Raw genomic sequence first — 24,063 nt, 5'->3', positions numbered from 1 at the left:
TCTACCAAACCTATTGGTAATGAAATAAATATTATATAATTAAAAAGATATTGAATCGGGTTGTGGTCCCGTGGCTGATGTCGTGGACTCATGGAACAAAGTTCCGAGATTCGCACCCCACTCTAACGCAACTTGATTTTCATTTTATAATATTGAGTTGTTTACAACTCGTTGAAAATGGGCACCGAAATGAAATATTTTGGTAAATCAAGAACGCGAAGATTTCTTTTTTTAAAAATAAATAAATAATAAGTGGTTAAAAACACGGTGTGTAATATTTTAAAATTACATTTACATATGTTTGTTTACAAAAGTTCAAAATGTTTCCAAATGATCTAAAATGGTTTAGACTTGTCCAGAATTCAAAATATTTTTCCGTCGTTGGGAAGACATATTTTTGGTACTGATTTACATATAAATAGTTTATTTTTCTACTGAACCTAGATTGTTATTACAGAAGGCATCTCCACGAATTTATATTTCTTTTGAACATTTGATTAACAAATGTTTATATTTATATTCATTTGACAGTACTTTATTATACATTTTATTGTTTAACTTTTGTTTTTAATTATTATTGAACTTGAACTTTTGAACTTGAACCTTGAACTTGAACTTTTCGCATATGTATCAGTTTTCTATAGCTTTGAAAGTAAAATATTGAACTTATGCTTTGAGCCCCCGACGACAAATTGCTTGAAAAGCGGTTTACACGGACAAAAATAGATTTTGTGTGTTTAGTAAAAAAACTCGGTTAAGGTTTTTTTTCTAAATAAATAAAATAAGGGAGAAACATCTGCATTTTTTTACGTTTTAACAATTTACAGGGTAAAATAATTTAATAATAATAATGCCATAATGCCTTCATATTCAATCCAGAGAAACAATAAAATTAACAAATGTATATCTTACCAATGGTTTTAGTTCTTCAATTCTTCCATCGGTTGATTTCTTTCGACCAAGTCAAAGAGCCGAAACCTTGATAGATGCGGATGATATAAGTCTGACTAATTATATCACTTACATACTAGGCAACGCCTTAAATTTAAAAAATACATATTATACTTCTTGAACCAACAATATCTTCTTATTATTTTTATTTATTTATTATTTTTACTTTTTACGTTTTTTAATTTGTATTTGTTTTGATTTTCTTATTATTATTAGCATTTACATTTATTCTTTTAATTGTATATAGCATATTTTCTAATTCATATTTGTGCTTCAATTTTTATTGTTATCGGTACAATTTTTTTAAGCATAATTTAATGAAATGAAAAAAATACATGTAAAAAGAAGGTCCTTCCTAAACACAGGAATTTCGTAGCTATTCGGGACTTGAAACAAAGAACCTCTGTACATTTTAAAGCTGTGAAATAAATAAATAATAAATTAATCGGTTTTATCAACATTTTTTCTCGCCCGAATCGATAAAGGTTTCAGCACTTAAACTTTACAAAAATCAACAGATGGAAGAATTGAACTCAACGAATGGATTGTTATTAATCAAGAGAAAAATACCCCTTAAATTTATTTAAGTAATTTTTTCTGAGAAACAATAAAATTAACAAATGTATATCTTACCAATGGTTTTAGTTATAAAATTGGAGTAAATTAAAAAGAAACGGGCTCTACGTGAACAAATATTGTGTAAATAAAACACGTCTCCCTAAGAAGTTTTCACGTCTCGTTCAAAAGGTCATGCGGGCGAACGATTGTCTATTAACGTCAAACGTGATCGATGTCTTGAAAAAAGTTTAAAAACATTAAGCGACATCAAGAAGTAAGGAAAAAAGCGACACGATAGAAGGTCACTTTTTACTCTGCACGGTAAAGGGAAAATAGAAAACGAAATTTCCTTTCAGCTAAACGAAAAAACCCGATTCAATTATAGAAAGATCAGTATAACAAGAAACATTCTCGCTAAGGACCTCTTTCAATCGATCGATCCCCCTACGTATAATATCGTAACCCACAAATTGACAATTTGGAGTTTCTAATGTATTTCATCTATATCTCGTATTATTACATCTTTAGTTCCAACGAAGAAAAAACATATTTTCCTGTTACTTTTATTTTGGGACGTATACTGTCGTATGTCATATTTTTAGATAGCAGTATATTATTGTATGAACCGTTGCGATAATTTTCACACCGCATATAAGATTGTAGGTCTTCTTGGTGGTGCCCACATACAAGGAAAAATTGCTCGTTGTCGAACGAGAAAAGCTGCCTGAGGGAGCTCTTTATAGTCTGGTAGCCTTTGCAACTTTGTGCTGATAGAAGGTAATCCAGAAGAATACAACATCCAATGACAGGTTATGTCTATACCCTGTAAATGTCTTGATTTCGATATTACCTTCTCAAAAGTGTTTGCCTCTGTGTCGCAATATATTTGGATTTTAATTTTGTTTTTTAAAAATTAAATTAAATAAAAAATGTGGTGATATTCGCCATTTTTTAGGAATATTTACACTTTTATTGAACTTTTATATTGATATAAAATAAAAAAACTGATTACTAATGTATGAAAACGTTTTTTCCCCGTGAAGTACCTTTATCGTTTAGTTGATCTTACGATATAAATGAATAAATTCTTCCACCACGACTCGTGACCTAACTCACCTATACACAATGATGCTGAATAAAAAAAGACGCGATCGTCCTTTGAAATCTCGTAACCTTTTTGAGTAGGGCCTAAACCCTAACCCAACAAACCTCTTCAAGAATTTTACAACGTTAAGTTCATATTTTGGCCACGCGACACCGGGTGTGTTATTACACAACAAAAAGTACATTATGCGTAGGGGTAGATTGATGGTTATGTTGCATGTACACTACAGTATTCCTACTGGTACTCTATGTAAGACGTCGCGCGTCGGCGTCGGCGTCGCCTTTCGTTTAGCAGCCGAGCCCCGATTATTAGTGTTATTCGTCTAAAAAAACAAGCTAGTTCAGCCAATTCTGAAACAAAACTGCGATATATGGCAATATTTTGCATAGCACAAATATTTTGCTTCCCAGCAAATTATTGCATGCATAAAATTCACAATAAAAATTAAACAAGCGAAACAACTTCAGAAGAATCTAGGAAATCACATTTTTTTCTTTTACTTCAAAAAAATATGAATGAACTTAGGAACATTTTACGCTGCACATTAACAATAGTAATATTTTGCAAATTTGGCAAACAGAACAAAAAGACACATTTCATCAAATATAAATACATCAATTAATTAAGCTGATGTTTTATTCTAAGAAATGTCACGCCCATAAAACAATGGTTACTTTTTTTTGTACAAATTGTAAGTTGTCTCCCAGTCAGATTCGCATCTCGTAGTTCTTAAATTAACTGCCGAGGAACAGTTAGCAGTTGACGTCCTGGACGTCAAGAACCTGATAGCTTGTAAGGTAGGCAAGCATGGTTAAGGTTCTCAAGGTTTCAGTAGCATATGGCCCATTTAACCGTTTACGGACGTCATTTTTTTAATTTTGTAAACCATTTTTATTAAAAGCATTGTAGTCAATTACTTACATTATTGAAGTAATATTTTTTTATAGTTTTGTGCGAAAAACTATACGTTTCATAGCAAATAAAAGGTATATACGAATACGTCTCGAAACAGGAAAACGTCAAAATTCGGTTAGTAATTACACACAAATATTTAGTAAAATACGCTGCAATAATGGGTACTTAAAGGTACAGTGAATTTAGTGGAAAAAAACTGAAAATTCGCCCAGTGGAATTTAAACTACGAACTTTTCAATATTGCCTGATAATCAAAATTTTCATTTTCTTTCAGGTGGAGTTGTGTCTAAAAATATTGATAAAGACACAAGGTGTTTCAACAAACGAATATTAAGATAATAAAAAAACGCAACCAATGCAGTGCTAAAATAGACTTATGAGTTCAAGAATAGAGATTCTGGTTTATTTATTTATCGCCACATTCCTTCGTTCATACTTGAGAGGTCCTCAAATAGAAGTTCGTACATCAGGCCACAATATATAGGCAGAACTCTCCAGAGTACGCACGAAGCAGGATTTACGTGTGAAACGGAAGGTGCCATACAAAGGTAGGTACCTAAAGGCAGAAGAACAATAATTCAAGGGTAAAATATGGAAACCCCGAAACTACCGAGACTAGGTACGTTGCTGAAGATCCGAGTTTAAACTCCGATGGGTGGTCCATAAATTCGCGGAATGAAGGGGTAGGGGGGTATAAAGAAAGATGGTTATATTTATCTTTTTAAATATATTCTCTTTAGCAGGTACGCATTTTGCAGATCTTTAAATCGATTTATTTATACCCTAAAAAAATAAATGATGTATTTATCTTGAAAATAGGCTCAAATTGCTGACTTGACTTAATCATTTTTAAATTTCTTTTCTCGAAGATTGATCTTTTAAATTTGGGAAAAATCAGGTCTATATTCTATGCAGGGTGGGATTATATTTGGCAGCCACGTTTGTAAAGAGCAGTCGATGCAACATTGCTCATCCGCACGGGTGCGTTGTCCTGGAGAAGCAAGACACCTTGGGTCAATTTTCCTCTCGTTTTCTCATTTAAAGTTTCTTTTGACTACTCCAGTAAATTAACGTAGTATGTAAGGGTTATAGAGACAATATTTTCAATGTAGTCAATCAACAGGATACCCTCTATATAAAAAAAAAACAGTAGCAATGACCCTTGCGGCCGATTGCGATTCCATGAACTTCTTGGGGGGTAGTGTGCCCTTTTTATGCCACTGCATGGAATGTTGTTTCAATTCAGGCTCATACTGATTAATCTACGTTTTATTTCCAGAACCAATCTTATCCAAAACATTATCGCTATTGTCTCTGCAGAGTTATAAAAAGCAGCGAAAAATCTCGACATGCTGTCGCTTTTGAAGCGACGTAGCATTCTCGGCACCCATCTTGCACTGACCTTTGATGTGCCAAGATGATGATGTAGGATTCTCTTAGCTGATGCAAATGATACTTTAACTATTTTTGTTAGTTGTTTTTTCTACAAACATGTATCCTTTAACATAAGTTATACAATTTTTTCAAAAAAGTTTGATAATGTGGCCTCAACAGGCTATTTAGGGAGGGGGTTGTCTTCAATGACTCTCTTTCATCTCTGAAAATACTATACTATTTATAAATTTTGATTTTTCCCAGGACAAAAGTATGCTGCTGAAATTTTTTTTTTTAAATATGCTGTGATTTATTCAGTTCAGGGAGAAATTTAATGACGGCTCGAATCTCAATTTAATCCATACTTGATATCTCTTCCGGATCGCCTTACTTATTCAGGTGAGACTTGGAAGCTATTTACTCATTCATGTCAATTCTTAGTATATATACTGCTAATTCACACTATTTTTTCATGTATATTAGTCCTCAGAACCCCTCTGGCAACTCTTACATTTCGAGAATTTTTAATCCCACTCTCGTAAATATGTAACTATTTTTTTAATCTCTTAAGTATTTGTAGGCGATTAAAAATGTTTAATGAGATGTCGGATATAAAAGCATACATTATAATTTTTTTTTAATTCGTTTTTTTTCTTCTTTGTCTTTTTTTCATCCTGATCAGATCGTGTGGGCATCAAGAGACGCCTCCGGAAAACCGTATAGGCAGCCAGCACTTTCGTCTCCTTATTCTGAGTATCATAAAAACATCCACTGTAGACGCACACTTCCCTTTACTCCTAAAATCATGTAGTTTTATGTTTAGTATAAAATAAATGCTCCTTTGGGGGTTTATTTTGAGTTTGCCCAAAATTTTTATCCTCTAAGAAGTTAGAGGGCCTTTGAATTTCTAGATTCCGCATTCTGCTCTCTATTATGTCCATCATCTCTGAGTAATCTTATGTTAAAAAAAGACATCTGTAACATTTAAGATGATAAAGAGAAGAATACATAGGATGTGAGATCGGGTAAGGAGTTTGGAAGACTGGAAGAAGATCCAATAAAAAGAAGGAGAAATAAAATGAAGGAATGTTAGGGTTCTAAGGGTATAGTGTTTTTGTTTTGACACTTTATGTCACAATTTAATAAGTACAAAAGTATATTACTTGATACTTGGGTTAGTTAAAATAAAATAAAAAATCAAACCTGGAATAAAATCCTTCATATAACTTTTTTAAGATCAAATATAAAAGAAAGTAAATGTCGCATTTTTCGCACATACGTCGTTGTTCTACAATCTCGAAGAAATATGCATGCGATATGCATTATTTATATTGATTTAAAATTAGATTTGTTTACGATTTCAAGAACTTATTATGGATTTTTTGGCTGTGCCCGTATGGCCATAATAATTAATAAGAAAAAAATACATTCAGTTACTTTTATTATATATATATGTTCATAGTTAGTTAATTAACTATGAATAATATTCTTAAAATGATTTTGAGATGCATGATGAAGTTATTGACACATAGCGAAGTAAAAATAAATTTTACGATTCCAAAAAAAAAAAATCTGCAAATAATAACCAAAAAGCTGAAGAGAGTGTCAAGTTTTTTGGAAGAGGATGTGAATATTTCATTTTCTAATATATATATATTTCTTAATTCATTCTTCATATTTTTTAGAATAAGGTTCCATTATGCGTCCGTGACGGAAACAAACTATTGTGTTTTTAAAAGTACCGGAGAAGATTTTTTCAACTAAGCGGAGTCTTTTCAGAAATATCCAGAATCTTTTAAAAACTATAGATCCTCTCGAAGAACAATGGACGGTAATGAGCATTTTTAATGGAGTCAGAGGGCAGAAGGGACCTCAAAGACAGACGGAACAGAAATAACACACGCGGCATCTAACAATAGGAACACAAAGGAAAAGTTTTTTCGAGCTTTTGCCAAAGTTAATTCTGAGAACATAGTAAGAATAATTACTGTGACTTTAAGTTGGCTGGTCTGATTTTTATTATAACTGTTTTTTGTTGACTAATTTTTAATTGACTACTAACTTTCCTTTCGGGTAATCCTAAAACTCGTTAATATTGTTTAGTAATATTTAAGCCAGTTACTTTCATTCCCTCCACTCGAAAATCCTAATTTTAGTAAATGCAATTATTTGTTTCCGATTTGCTTAAGGGAGACTATTTAATAACGAAGCAGAAATTGATCTGTTTTGAATTTTAGATGAAATTATCGTTCACCTTACAAAAAAAATTAAGCCAATTTTTAAACTAGTTAATCAAAACATATTTCTGAATTGACCCAATTCATAGATATTAAGCGCATGATTGCGTTTCGAGTTGGTAATAAATTATCCACAATAGCATACTAAAATGGATCCACATAGTGTTATAGTATAGGTACTATGAAAAGCAGGAAACATTTAATTTAATATTTCAATAAAGTTAGAATTACAAGGACGAGTAGAGGAAATTTACAGTAAAATCCACTTTGACCATGTTTGAAAAATCGTTGTAATTTTTTTCAATACATGAAGCTGGCTGGGGTTAAGTGTCTTCTAGAGGCGTCTGATGTCCACATGCTCCAAACGGGAGCGGATATGGAAAAGAAGAACATTTGAGTTCTCATTATATGTCAATTTTCAGATCATTTCAAGTCACTATGAATACATCACTTGTTACCATAATGTTTGAGTACACCGCGTCGGCGCCGCGCCGCAAAATGCTCGCCACTATGGCCAAGCGCTTAAAGTGGTAAATAGCTGGTGCTGGAAAAATGGGAATCGACTTGTGGTCGAGTCAAGTTCACGAAATTTGGAATCAAATACGGAATCTAACACGGTAGCCCAATATTATTAGGAATTACAAAAGCATCTCGAGGACTACCTATAATGAAATAATCGAAATGTTAGGTGGAGAGGAGTACATCAATAAGAACTTTTTTGAACCATCTGAGTTTTAAAAATTTTATATCAAAACATTTTTTTTTAATTACCTAAAGTCATTTAGAACGTAATTGATATCACTATCAGGCTCATGTACACACACGCGTTGCAAACAACCATTAATGGAAAGTAATACTTCGGCAGTTCGCCGGAAAACTTATATTTGCGTACCACCAAATTCTTCGAATGGGGAATAAAGTTGTCTGCAGAGAAACGCGAAAGTCTCGATCGTTTGGGTCTGACGAAACATTTGAAAGTCAGGCTTAAACTTTGTGAGTTAGACGTCTTCACTGTAGAGGAACATAAGGTTTCAAATAGTTAAACGAGGCATCGGTTTTCCCTCAATTAAACTTGAGATCGAACAATTAATTTGCAAATCAAATAACGGGGGTATGTTCTATAAATACTAGGAGATCACAAGGCGCTCAAACATTAGCTGGATTTGATAATACCTACGTAATACAAAACTACCACGAGATAATGTTTTGTGTTAATGGGCAAATGTTATTGAAAAATATCTATTTTGACCAATGATTCGTTTCTCATGTATTTGAAAACTGTTGAGCAAAATAAAATTGGCACAATTATTAACCAATAAACCTGCTAATTTTTATCGTTAGCATACTCTAGATCGCAGAGTTATCGGGGAATGAAAGAGATGGATATTTTTCGGTCTGGTGGTTTTGTATTATTGTATAATATAACGAAAGTAAAATAAAAAAGTTGTGATTAAATTAAAATTTTATAAAAAACTTAGTTTAATTGACTTCATAGTATTGTCTAAGAATCAGAAATCTTCTTAAATAAACTTTTCCATACTTGAAAACCATGTCGTACAAAAGTGATAATAATGGCACGATTTCTAAATAATTAACGTTTTTAAGTTAAATATTTATTTATTTACTATACAGATTTCCTAACAATTTTCTCTTTTTTTCTATGATTTATTTTGTTGCCCTTTAATAATAAGGAATATTTTTGTGTATTTTTAAATATTTTTTATTTCCTTTTTTAATTAGTATAAAAAATACCATATTATCTTTTACAGAATATTTTATTTTTTCTTTCTTATGTTATACAAAAATATTATAACTGTCCATTATTTATTATAGGAGCTAAAATTCGCTAACATTTTCTTGTATACCCACGAACAGGCCACGCCTTTGTGGGATTTTTTGTTAACTATTTTTCTTCTAATATGTATTTCATTGATATGTAATTATGCTTTATTTTCTTAATACTCTGTTTTATTATTATGTTTATTGTAAAAAACAAAAAAAAAACAATTTTTTTTTTTTTTTTTTAATTAACGGGATAGGTCTTTTAAATATTTCTGTGACCTTAAAAGCAAAAATTACAAAGTTTTACTAATATTTTTTATCAAAATTTATGAAATAAAAGTGGCACAATGAATATTATTCCACAGTTATTTCTGAAAACATAAAAAATTGATGGTATAAGTGGGCGAACTTTAAGTTGCGCCTTTATTTTTGCGAATGAATGTTAATTTACTGATAGCGCGGGGTTTGTGTATGACTGTTCTCAAAAAAAAAGTTTTTTGAATTGTGGCACTGTTATTCCCGGGGTACGGTGTAAATAATTTATAAAATAAATATTTGTTAAGTGCAGTTTTGTTTAATTTTCGTTAAAACACAAATATTTTATATGAAAAAAAAAAAAATAATGAAACGTCAAATTTGGTGTTAAATGTCACGAAACGTGTCAAAGTACGCCAGCTAGACGACAAACCGGTAATAAGGGTTCTTACACGAATAATCTAAAAATAATCTGCTCAAATAATATTACGTACGAAGTGAACTTAGTAAAATTATACCGTCAAAATATTTTGATAGAAATTAGCGATGAATTGTAAGCCCCTCGTAATTTAAAACATAACTTTGCTGGAAGGAAAAGTTGAGGGCCTAGTCGGAAAAATTTAGAAAATATACATATTACTGCAGTAATTTAGGAAAAAGTTTTCTGAGAACTCGAAGATATAATCCGGCGAGGAAATATCCGTTCTCTTTGACACCGAGATTTAAGATGGCGGAGCCGAGAACCGAAACAAAGTTCACCTTTTTACTTTCATTTGCATTTTAAAAGGGCAAATTTATTTTGCAAAAACGATAATTACCTTCAGGCGGCTCTACTATAACAGACACGCGCTATGCAATCAAATTACTAAGATGGTAGTGATTTTTTAGAGTTATAAAAATGTTTAAAAAATATTACAAAGTCAATTCTATTTTAAGTAATCATTTTCATTTATTTATCGAGTAAAATAATTATCTAGATGTTTATTAATTCATTTACGATTTTCACGATATGCCGATATATTTAATGTAATTGAATATATGTACCTGGATAAATAATAAAATATTTAAAATAAATAAAACAACCACTTAATTTATTTTTTTTCCACCGACCGGTTTCAAAACAAATAAGCTTCTTCGTCAAGGTTTACGTAACTAATGAATTAATTCCTATTTTACATATAAACTTTAATAAAATATTTATTGATGATAAAAAATTAGTTTTTTTATTTATTAAATCGTATCCACCACAATTAAATATATTAAGACAAAAAAATATATAATATTTCAAAAACGATATAAAAAGAATATTTTATACGAAAATTAATGAAAGAAGAGTACATATATATATTCTAAATAAAATAAATAAACTGAGCCATGAGTCCGTACTGCAAAATAATGAATATTTATATGACAAAATTAATTAGAGTTTTCAAGTATTGTAGTATAATTCAAATTCATGACCATGCAGATAAAAAAAATCTACTTTTTGCGGGTGCTTAGCGAGCATACTGTATTCTACTTTATCCCAGCTTGACTTAGCCGACAAATGTATTGCTGTCTTTTTTTAAAACTCACCACCGTCTTTTGACGAAAACGAAATTGTGCTTGGCTGGCTGGACCGCCTTAAAAGAGCATAAATATATTACCAATTTTTTCAAAACACAATTATTCAAATTTAAATTACATTAAGTACCTCGCACCTAGAATTACATTTAGCTATTGATTTTTTCTATAATTATAATATATGTACACGCCAAGCATGATGCGTTAAATTATTATTTAAGACCATGGGCTTATATAAATGTACATACAGACCTTCGGTCTATTTAATCTTCACATTCCCTTATAAATCTCCTAATAAAGCGAAACAATTGTCAGATTCTTTTGTTTTTAAAAAAATTACAGAAACGAAATTTATTTACTTAAATCATTGCTCGATTTTAATTTTAACTATGATCATCTCAAAGAAATTTATTTTTACAAAGAAAGGCAGGCTAGCGTTCTTTTTTTTAATAGGGTAAGTTTGATTTTTGATGACACCGCAATAAAATGTGATTTTTGAAAGCTTACAAAAAATTAAATGCAAAAAAACTACTTTATGAACATGTACCAAAAATGAATTCAAATTTTGATATCCAGGTGTCAGCGGAAACAAAATAATACATCAAACGTTACAAAACGTTTCCCTGTTTACAGAGCAAATGCAATTAGGCTGGAAATTGCGAACAATTAAAATGTGGACAGATAGTTAAAAATAATTAGAAATTTTATAGCTGGTATAGTAAAAATTGTGATGATTAAAGGGATTCGCGATGCTTTATAATAAAGTAAGTATGTACGTTGTTTGATCATGAGTAATAGTTAATATCGTCGTGATCGTACAAAAACGACAGATGCGCAAAAATTCGATATAAACTTTATTTTATATTTGATTTTGAAATAGTTTAATAAAGGCTTCATATTCCCGGCTTCAAATATATATAAAGTTATAAATAACTAACCCAATTATCAAATGAACTTTTATACTTATCGAGTTGTGAGATAAAGTGTCAAGAAAAATTAAACCGCTCGTAAAGTTGAAGAAAATCACATGGGTCGTTGTTTTACGATCATAAGAATATAAAAAAAAAAATATTTGTCAAAAAGGATTCCTTTCTTCATAGAAAAAATATTCTGATACCATTACTTAAGATTTTAAACTATTACTAATGATTTATAAATAATTGTTGAGAAATCCAGCAGCAATGATTTTCGTGAAGAAGTTAGAGAACAAGTAAACTAAGCCGCTGTGCTGTTATGGCTGGATGCTTGGAAAATGCTGTATGGAGAAAAACATATGCTAAATTAGAGCAAAATACGAATCTTTAAAACCTTCATTAGACCTATCATGGCATACGGTATTGAAACAGGGGCCAACACCAGTAGAACAAAAAGCCAACCAAGAACCACAGAAATGAAAACTCTCCAACCCATCGCGGGAACGACAATTCGAGACAGAGTAAGAACTTCCGAAAAATGGAATATCTGTGACGTGGAAGATGCCGTGCGATGGGGAAAATGGAAGATGGAGACCACGTGGATTGAACAGATTTGGAAAGAACAGTGAGCATAGCGGCAGATGCGATACCAGTTGGCAGTAGACCCCTAGGAAGACCACCAATAAGATGACGGGACAGTTCGAAGTCCGCATCCCAGAAATAGGCTCAGAGTAATAACAGGACGCAATCCTAGAGAAATGAGAAGAAAAAGAAGACTTATGATTTAACAACTGGGTCTTAGAATTTCTTTTGAAGGATATAAAAATTAGGTGCGTAATTTGAAATCGCTAGTCTATTTTCAAACAGATATTCACAGTAGAAAAACGTCTAAACTATTTTTTTTATTTTACAATATGTTCATTATGCTTTTTCAGCTTACGTTTAAGACAACAAGGCATTGTCTATAATAAGCATACATCATGTTTGGACGATACTAAAAGAGCACTTGGTAATTACGTAGCAACCCCTAGGTGATCACGTGATATCCATTCGGTTATTACGTAAAGATCAGTCGATGATCACGTAACATACACTCGGAAATCACGTTATGGCCACTCAGCGATCGCGTAACGCCCACTCAGTGATCACAGTATGATTTTTTATTTAATTAAGTAATAATACAGTCGGTTATCACACCTCTCGGTGATCACATGATGAGAACTGAGAGATCTCGGATTTTTCACTCGGTGATCACGCGATATCCACTCGGTAATCACGTGATGACGGAGAACTTAGAAGATGGATGTTTGGCCATGGTCATTGCCCGGCATTGACTGGTTCGAGTGGCCATGTTTCATACTATTGAAATAAAAGTATCGCGTCCGGGCGTAATGAAGAATATTATGTTTATAAAATAGAACCAGTATCATAGACAAGTGTTTTCGACTCAGTTGCCAATCTCATATAAAAGTTTTGTAGTGGAGATAAGTCCGCATTGTTGTTTAGTTGGTGGGGTTTATGTCAACTCGTACCATACTTTGAGTCCCCAGTTCGGTTCAATTCCTGGCTACGTCGACATAAGCATACAGCTGATACGATATTCCAGTAGCCACGGACAGGCACCTGAAGCGTAAGTATAAGTAACAGATGATTTGGATACACTGCATTTGGTGTTCTAACGCTTGTCTTGTACATAACTGGGTTTAGAAATAATGATAGGTGTCTTATGACAAAAAACAATACTATAAAGAAGAAGCTCACTGAACAAGTAAAATATTAATTAAAAAATAAAAAGCATTCTGTTTTTAGCATTCGATGAGAAATTAAACACTGTTATTGCTTGTTTGGTGATAAATTTTCAGAAAACATTAACGTTTATAATGAGGGGTGAGATATATTTCCCATCGAGCCATATTCTTGTAACGCTCGTAAAATAAGGTACTCAATTTCATAACAAACATTGGTCGTAAAACTTAGCATGTCAATTGAGATCGAGCACTCAAAAGCCTTTGTATTGAAGTTTTTTCTTTGGATTAACCTAATATGAGAAAACCGGAATAAACTTTCCATATTTAAATCGTCAAGTACAAAGAATAAGTACTTAGGCGGGCTTATTGCTGAAAACAATTTATTTACCTGATAAATAAATTAAAAAGCAAAATCTAAACAGTAAATTTTGGAGTCCCACAAGGATCTATTTTGGGTCCACTATTATATATTTTATATATTAATGACTTATCGCTGTATAATTTTAAAGGAAAAATTATTATGTATGCCGACGACATTGGACTATTCTATAAAACTCAAACAGACGTATTAACAAACAATGACATAAACGAAGACCTTACTATGTTGACTAAATGGACAAAGACAAACTTACTTACACTTAGTGAAAAAAAATTATGTGTTGTGTATGTGTACAATTATTATTAAATGTTGTGTATGTGTAAAATTAAATGTTATCCATTTTGAACCTAGAAAAAAATGACATAAAATAGATGCTTACATAAATAATGAACGACTAACTGAAATTGAACATGTTCAATACTTAGGACAAACAATAGACAGACAAATGACAAGGACAATGCATATCAACAATTTAATAAGCAAAGTGGCGACATTATCGATTTTTTTTTTTATCAAAAACTTTGTTCCAAAAAAGGAAAAAAATGAATGTACGAAGCCTATGTAAAAACTAAAATATGTTATATGCAACTACTATGGGGAACAGAAAATCAAAATGACATAAACAGACTACAAAGATAGCAAAAATATAAAAAAATAGTACATGACCTACCCTATCTAACAGCAACTAAAGAACTTTTTAAACAAACTTAACAATAAAATGAAACTGAACTCTTAATGAATGAAACGAAGAATTAAAACTTGAAAAAAACTGTAGTAAACATGAACACAATACGAAAATATCAGACACATATCATGTACAACCTTCTAAAACGAGAAAAGGACAATCGAGACTAATAAACCATGAACTGAAATTATACAACAAACTACCAGACAAAATTAAACAAAAGACTCAGACAACCCTGACAAAAGATGTTAACAATATTATTATTAACAGCAGAATGTGAATTTTAAAAGTAATAATATTTTGTTAAATGTATGTAACCCGTAAGGGTTTATCAATGAAAAATTTTAATAATAAAAAAAATCATTACAAGCCAGAATTAAACATGTTCAATTTAATAGGTACTGGTATTTTATTTTACCAAAAACCTCCATTACAATTTTACATTCTCGAAAGGCTTGGCCACGCACGTGACTAAAATTAAATTTAATAAATGAGTGCAAAATATTACAAAAGGAATTAATGAGACGTAACATAAACCATAGTACCTACATAACTTACCGTAATACACAATTGTAGTTTAAATCGAGGAATATAAACGTAGGCAGGACACGAAAAGGGTTTTAGCGTTAAATTAATCATAGTTATAATAAAAACTTGTATGTTTGGCTACTGGCCGTAATTTCTGCTTTTAGAATCGCTAAGAAACTCCTCTAATCAAGAATATAAATAACTTCATTAATTTTTGCGCGCGGTACTTCAGTTGATGATACTCGTTAATTTATTATTGCCCGTAATTACTGGACTGGGATTTCCTCAAAACTTATTTATAATGTAAGTCAGCTTGAATAACAGTAATTATTGAATACAGGTCAGGGCCGCGATTACAATCGGAAGTTAAGGACATCATATCTTCACTATGACGTCGTAGTTGAAGATAAATTTTCCCGGGCGATTACGAAGAAACACTACCGATGCTCTATTAAGTTTTGGGTAGTTACATCGTCATGTACCATGTGAACACGAACGCCAAGAAACACTTACTCGTATCTACGCACTAAACTGATATACCTTCATTATGACATTATAGCTAAAGATAAATTCTCCCGAGCAATTGCGAAGAAACACTACCGACGCTCTATCTTCGAGTTTTGAGGTAGGTACATCGGTATGTACCGACGGGTCTAGTACAACACGGTAGACATATCTACTCATTAAAAGTGACAAAAAAAATATCCCACCGATCACTGTTTGCTTTAATTACAATATATTACTTTTTTATCGTTCTGAGGTGGCAAATTTTTTAAGAAAAAGCCTATTCAAAATACGAGAGAAAAAAGTACATTTTAAAGTCAAATTAAATTATGGCATAACTAGAACTTTTGAATCCGAACGACTAGATATAAGACCATCTAACCGTAAAAATATTGTCACCATAAAAAAAAAGTTTTTTTTTTTCCACCATTTTTACTATCTTCGTGTATGTATCGAGATGTCGGATTCGTAATACCTCGGTAAATAAATACATACAAAAATTAAGCATACCCTCTTGGTAATTGTCAAAAGTCATACAAAAATCATGCTCAAGCGAGCATTTTTTTCTTTAATTGGGATTTATTTAAGATTAAGGGGCCACTTTTTATCACAGATGCCTAATTAAAAAATGAACGAGAATTATTTTAAATTTTAATAAAGTATGGAACACGGAATAAAATTTCTGCGAGATTTTTAGTTTAATCCGATCATATGACGTCGAGATCTAATCGGTAGAACATACAAGCTAACAAACAAACTATCACGTCGTTTCCCCGTAGGGAGGATAGAACGCCACAAAATTCTGTATTTGCATACATACCTCGTTTCCTCTACATTCATACATCTTCTCATGCACGCTGATTATTCCTACTCTTGACTTGTTCATTTTCAAGTACTTGATAGACTTGACCGTGGTATGTCTTTCTCGGTTTTCCTCGTTTTTTGTTTCCATCAACATTGGCATCGTAGATCCTGTCAGCTGTCCTTTCGCTGTCCATTCGCTCTACATGTCCAAACCATCCCGCACCCTTTTCTTGATTTTGTCAATAATGCATGTCTCAGCCTTACATAGATCACGAATCTCAATATTTGTGCACCTATCATACGAGCTGAACATACCGAGGTAGATAGAGACAGTACATAAGTTAAGTAAGTATACCGTCTCGGTTTGTACCGATAAAGATAGCTTTTATAATCGCGGCCCAGGGCCCCGATTACAATATAATATCTGTGTACGAAAATAAGTATATTTGCATGAACATTTAAAGTATCTTCGTCGGTAACCTATAATTGAACAGAAAGAAAACATTGTATGCATATTCTGCATTTCATACAGGAAATTTAATTTGCCTTTGTAGATAAATTGAAGATAAATGTTAACTTTCCATTGTAATCGGGGCCCTGGTCAGTAAGGAAACTCTAATATTTAATATTCTGAAATAATCATCTTGAACAAATAAACTGGGATAGGAAAATTTAGACTCAGTTTTGGCAAAGGGTTATATATAGCGTTACCTGCCGTAGACAAATTCTAAAGGCCTTTGCGATTCTCGATTTCTTACAATTAATGAGATTCAGATGATGATTATATATGATTCAATAGAAATTATAGTAAGATCTAAATTGTATCTGAATAATCTGTGGTGTTTTAGATAAGAGTTGGCCAACTGTATCAGACTCCAGGTTTGCTTTTTACTGTCCAGTGTCCGTGCGATCTATTGATCATCATTTCCTTATCCGAGACCAGTGACGTATAGGGCACTGCATTGGTACTCCAATTGCAGCATATCTAGATATTTTTGTTGCAAAGAACGTATGGTGATTAGTCGTACGCTTTCGGTGCCAGTTCAAGGACTATGAAATTTTACTAACTAACTAACTAACTAACTAACCATCACGCCATTTCCCCAGAGGGGTAGGCAGAGAGGATAGAACGCCACACCACTCTGTCCTGGCACACTTCCTTTGCTTCCTTCACATTCATACATCTTCTCATGCACGCACGTCGATTATTCCGACTTTTCACATGACCACTTTCAAGAATTTGTTGTACTTGATCATGCCATGTCTTTCTCGGCCTTCCTCGACTTCTACAACCAGACACATTCGCATCATAAATCTTTTTAGCCGTTCTTTCATCATTCATTCGCTCCACATGACCGAACCATCGCAAAAGACCTTTCTTAATTTTGTCGATAATGCTTAACTCAGCCTTGCATTCTGCTCTAATTTCGACATTAGGGCACCTATCATACATTGTTTTTCCGCACATTCGCCTGAGGGATCGCATTTCAACAGCATTCAGTCTACTTTCGTCCCTTTTTTTCCAACTCCATGCTTCGCTTCCATACATTAGGGTTGGTACCAGAACTCCATTATGAACTGCTAATTTAGAAATTTTACTTTGTAAGAAAAAGGAATTTTAGTCCCAACACTTATGTATGGAAGTGAAACATGGAACTGGCAGAGGAAGGATGAAAGCCGAGTGAACGCGGTTGAAATGCAATCTCTTAGACGAATGTGTGGGAAATCAATGTATGACAGGGTTACGAATGATAAAATCAGGCGAGAGTGTAAATCTGAGTCAAGTATAATTGATAAGATTAAGAAAGGGTCTCTGAGATGGTTTGGTCACGTAGAACGAATGGACGACGAAAGAAAGGTAAAACAAGTATATATGGCGAAAATGAACGGCAACGCGAGTCGTGATCGGCATGATCAGATAAACCAAAATCTTAAGTCTGGTCATGTCAAAAGCAGAATGAACCGAAGGGCATGTATGACAAGATGTTTGAATGTGGAAGAAGCTAGGAATGTATGCCAGGATAGACGTGTGTGGCGGTCCATTATCTCTGCCTACCCCTACGGGGAAATGGCGTGATGGTAGTAGTAGTAGAAAATTGTTAAATATTGATTCTGCCAGGATTCGAACTTTGACCTCAAGTAATCGAAAATACTCATTCAGGGTACTAGTTCTATTTCACACTCAATACTGTATTTTTCAACTGTACCATATATTCCATTAAAAAAAAAAATTGTAACAAATGCAATATAACTAGATAGCTAAAAAAATCGTGAACGTCTTCATCTTTTTGAAACTTTATTATGTTTTCTTTGCCTTGTCGCGATTGACAGTCCGAAGAGCTACGATCGACCGGGTGGCGACCGCTGTTATAATGTCAACTCTTCAGATAGGAATAAACTGGATATTTTTAAAGAGCAAAATGCATCGTCACGTGAGTGTTCAGAAATAGTACTTGAATGGCCAAAAATAGCAAATTCATAAAAAACTTAGAATGAAAATAAACCTTTTTTAAAATTATTTCACAATAGTTTTATTAAATTACAGAAAAGGGATATAATGAGGGTTTCCAGGTTTATGATTTTCATAAGCACAATTACGGTCTACGATACAAGGATTGGTACAATAAATGATAAAATACGCTCAAAGTTCTTAGGTTTCAAAGTAAAATAATGAGCCGTGGAAAACCGTTATCCACTGCAGTAAATTTAACCCTCGTGGTTAGGGGTTGGTAGGCCCTGGTTATATTCAGGAGAAACAAAATGATTAACTCCTACAGTTAATGTATTTGTTGGTCAAATTTTCACATAGGTATTTAAATGTTGTTACACCGTTCACAATGAAAATGCCAACAATATTAATAATTGTATATTTTTATTCAATAAGTTCGCAGTCATTTTAAATTCTTAGTCATTAAAATTAGGATGGGTCTTGCAGATTTTCTAAATGCAATTTAGTCTTTATAAGAGCCATTATTCTTAAAATTTAAACTGTGTGGTAGCATTGTACGCACCGGTTACATGTGAGAAAGAGATAACGATTATATTATGCCTTTATAAGATAGTTCGATTAGAACAATACTTGGTAAGTCCTGTTCGGTGGTTTTAAAGTGAATTTATTGTCAAATAAATAATACTACAAACTGTGATTTTAATACTAAATATCAGCGTATCAGCATGTATCCTTGGGCGGGTTTTGAAAAACAAAGATTCGCTAAACAAAAACAAAATATACATGAGTAATAAAATAATTTTAACAATGTTTTGAGTATGTCCAAATGCTTGCAGACTAGCAAAATGTTTTTCCTCTTTGTTGTAACAAATTTAAAATGATTTTTAGCAGACGATACAGTTTAGTTACAGGTTATTCTTCAGAATGTATTTAAAATTTTAAAATAATTTTTGAGTTTTGATAAAGACGTTACCAGTGAGTTAAAAAAGAATAGTGATAAAAAATTATATAAAGTATACTTTACATCTTTTCATGAATATTAAAATGATAAAAAAATCGACGAAATAATGGTTCTAAAAAGGCAATTAATTTTTAGTTAAGTGAACTATAGTACTTGGTAAGGAATAGTTTAAAATAATTTAGTTTTTATCATTATTCGCTAAGCAATAGTGTTTTATTTCAAGGCAAGTTACAATAGTCGCAAGTAAGAAAATATAGATCAGTACGCTAACTAATAATACAATTCTATAAATCACTTTTTCGACGGCTGGGTTAGCACGTGAAATAGCCGTGCGGATGAATCTTTCGCTTCCTGGTTACCAGGTTTGGGGTTCGGGTCCCCGCGGGTTCTAGTTTTTAACAATTACGATTTTATTTTAATGCGTTTTTTTGTTTATCAAATGTTTATGTTAAATTAAGAAATATTTTGACCAAAGCTTTTAGCGGCTAGCGCCATGTTTTATGGATTATTTATCAAATAAACCTTTTTTTCATATCAGATTTCTCGCACCATACCAATCTAAAAACTCACCGCTCGCCACTGCTATAATGCTTATTTCAAAAAGAATAATTCAAGGCATGTTTTCATGCGTAAATGCTATTTTTAATCAATATTAAACAAGCTAAATCGTTAAGTAAGTGTAAAAAAAATGTGAGGATGGGAGGATTATAACACTAGTGAGAGAAAAACAGATAAGGTAAAAAGAGATATATTGTAAATCAGAGCATTATTTAACTTTTTGAAATATGTAAATACTAATAATTATAAATTAGAGAAACGTTTGAAATAAAAATAATTGTTTTCAAAATGTAAAATTTACATTTTTTACTAATAGGTAGCCACGTCCAAAAAAATTAAAAACATAAAAGTTTCGTTTCCGGGAAGTAAAATTATTTACCTTATACGAATACATTGTAATAAACAGATTTCTATTCCGAATACGTAGAAATGCAAAACTTTTAAACTTATTTTAGCTCAAACATAGGGTATTATCAAGGGTCGGTGTTATACTATACGAGACATTTAAAACTACCCTATTTTAGTTCAACCTTAGTTATAAAATGTTACCACGCATTCCGCACGACCCTTACCTTGAATAGCCTTATACAATAGGAAAATATTTTTTTTAAAAACATTTTTAAAGTAATAAAGGTCTATGAAATACCGTCGAGTAAAAAAATATATGTTTTGCTAATTATTAGTATCATAAAAAATATTTTAAAATATGTCATTTTGATTTCCCGCAAAAACGTTTATTCCATTAGCCGGCGCCCCTAATACGTCACGATTAATGTTTATTTGTTTCTGCCCATACAAATTTGTTTGGAACGTTGTCACGAATCGTCACGTCACAATTTCCAAAGCCAAACATGTTGCGTTTTTCTAGCAACGCATTTTTATTGAATTTATTTTTTGCATCAATGCATGAAAATATTTCTCAACGATATCCATTTTGATTTCGAAAATACAATTAATTATCTTAACTCCATTAAATATGTTTTTATCTGTATTCGTAGTATGTGATATTTCCATATTATGAATAAATACGTCTGTTGCTCACTTTGTTTTTTTGTTGCTATTTTACCACTAGTTCCAGGTGCTTCCTTGCCATTCGCTATTCTTACACACTCTAAATACCTCACATTTCGAAAAATATATTCGGCAGTAAACCTACAATGGGTGGAATTGAATTATACTATAGTATTTATTCTCTCATCATTGATGACTCCGAATCAACTCGATTTATTTTGGAAATTTTAATCTTAGGCCTATAAAATATGCATGTCTCTGTGCAAGCCTCGTTTTGCAATATGGTATTTTCTAACACACGATTCCTTCTTTGACTTGATCTATTTGAATTACTTGTAAATAAATTTTGGTTCTTAAATATATATTTTAAACATTGAAAACAATATATTTGTCTTAGGTCTAAAAGTTTAGCTCCTTGGAACAATTCAACAAAACAACCTCGGGTACTTTTCTCCTCGCAATTACTAAAATGCCTATATGTTCGCTAAGATACTGCACAAACCGATCTGGAAAAGATATAAAAAGCAATGGTATAACCTTTTACATGAAAGTAATGTTTTTATGTTATTCAATACTTATTTCAAATAGCTCTTTTAATGTTAAAAATGTTTTATTAATATGTTACCAGTATAAATTATACGTACAACGTTATTGTAAGCTCTCCTGTCTCTGTCCTGCTTAGTTAGTCGGGCGTATAATAAAACGATAAAGAAATGTGACGCGTATGCAGAAGGGAAAGACAAACTGAATGAAACTTTCAGTAGACCGATGTAAACAGTCCGTGCTTTTTACTGCACTACTTGTTTTGCTTGTTAAAGTCGACGTGATATAACGTGACGATACTTGCTCCCTCCACTGGTCATTTCATTCCATTGGGTACGACTTTTTAGCTCGGATATGTATGGAGTATTATCTCTTTATATTATATCTCAATGAATCTGCTATACAAATACTGACCTCAGATATATGTATTTTGGATTATTTTTCAAACAATGACGTATTTAATAATCCAAGGCTTTGTCATGAAGCGACCCAGCGCGTGATGCCTAAAAAATATGAAAGCTTTTTATAAGGCTGTGATCCTTATATACTATGATATGCGATCACAGATGGTTTGCGAAATGTATTGTTGGCCGTGAACATTATGCGTATATTAGAGGAAAAAATGGCAGTGGAACGCGAACTCGGAAAGAGACCAAATGAAGGAAAATATTAATAATGAAAGATATCGCAGTGAAATAAAAATAGCAGAAGATTAGATAAATAGAATAAACGGTGTAAAGAAATAACGAGAAAAATTGCAATCCCTCGCAACGTTCAGACGGGAAATTAATCGAGCGGTAAGTAAATAAGTGTTTAATTACTATCATTTGGAATTGAATTGGTAAAGTCAGTTCGCTGCAAATATTATTGTTTGAAATAGTAAAGTAATAAGCATCGCCTCGGGATTAATTTGTTTACTCAACTAATTCACGAACAATCAAAATAATTTCAATATATAATAATATATCGATGGCGCTTAGGTCGAAAATCTGTGAATTGAAAGAAAAATCGAGGCATTTACGAAAGGAAATTTTTCTTTGGTAATATTTTCTGAAGGCGCTATCGAGGCGTGGAAGATAAATTTTGATTGATGGATAAAGCGAGGTTTTAGAACCGATGCTTATATTTGGATAACATGGCACGTAAAGAAAAAAGTGTATATGCAATTCATCAGAAAATAACTTACCGGGAGAATCTTCTTTACTGGATTGCGATAGCTGTTGACCTGTAAAAGAAATAGAAAAATATAATAAACACATATATAACTTTGTCGGCCTCGTAGTTTAATGGTCGGCGCGTTTACCTATCATGCAAGAGGGCTCGGAATCGATTCCGGACATGGTTGAAATGAACTATTTATTAAAAAGGGCGTTTTTACACTAGAATATTCCATAGTCCCTGGACTGCTACCTCAAGCGAAAGACTGATTATTTTACCTTAATGTAACAAAAATGATCAAGACACGCTGCAATCGGTATACCGATTCAGTCTCCTATGCACCATAAGGTGCGAAAAGGGAATGATGTTATTATTTTGACATTGTTGCATATAACATATTTTATTTGACTATTAAGAAAAAGGCATTACCTTTAAAAGCATTTTTTTCATGTAGCTATCTACTGTCTTTTTTATATTACTAAACAATTTTTTTTTCAAACTCGTGAAAAAATATAGTAGGCATGGGATTTTCCAGGAAATAATGTATTTTTAATAAATAACTGTAAAATACCTTCAAAAACCACACTGTTCCATAATTTATTGTTTTTGGCCATGTAAATTTGTATTCGTTATATCTTTGATCTTCGCAAATTTGACCACATAACCGAGTATCGCACGCAACTACACTGGCTCAGTATCAGGCATAGAAGAAACATTCACATTCTATCACTTATTCACAATATTCTAAATAATCCCACTTCGCCTATTTATCTGAGAGAGCTCATCCAACCTCTTTCACAACACTGACTATCTCTTCGTTCTAGTAACGAGAGAACCCTTTTAATACCCTGTCATCGCTCTAATTTTTCGCCTTTCCTCCTCTTTCACAGTAGTAGCCGCTCGATTGTGGAATAATCTACCCAGTAATGTTAGAGAAGCCCCTTCTTTATTTACATTTAAGTCAATATTTAAATATCAATATCTAAATATTTAAATTGTTCCTTTATCCTTCTTCATTCCTTCCCATCCCCTCTCCTATCTTCATAGTATAGTGTTATTTTTTTAAATATATTTATATTTT

At 32.2% G+C, this 24,063-nt stretch overlaps 1 protein-coding gene across 2 annotated transcripts in view; it reads right to left on the bottom strand.

Annotated features, from left to right (window-relative positions):
* The window catches only part of LOC148274994 (uncharacterized), a 267,174-nt gene that overhangs the window by 64,385 nt on the left and 178,726 nt on the right, over positions 1-24,063 (bottom strand). For both annotated transcript variants that reach the window (XM_088236327.1, XM_088236328.1), the window contains one exon: positions 23,011-23,049. In XM_088236327.1, the coding sequence (XP_088092453.1) occupies positions 23,011-23,049 (39 nt within the window). The remainder of the gene's footprint in view (positions 1-23,010; positions 23,050-24,063) is intronic.

The sequence above is a fragment of the Micrasema longulum genome, unplaced genomic scaffold (assembly GCF_059751315.1).
Source record: "Micrasema longulum isolate JH-2025_06_02 unplaced genomic scaffold, ASM5975131v1 h1tg001534l, whole genome shotgun sequence".
Lineage (NCBI taxonomy): Eukaryota > Metazoa > Arthropoda > Insecta > Trichoptera > Brachycentridae > Micrasema > Micrasema longulum.
Note: the sequence above shows the minus strand (reverse complement) of the source record. Positions and strands in the feature narration are given on the sequence as shown.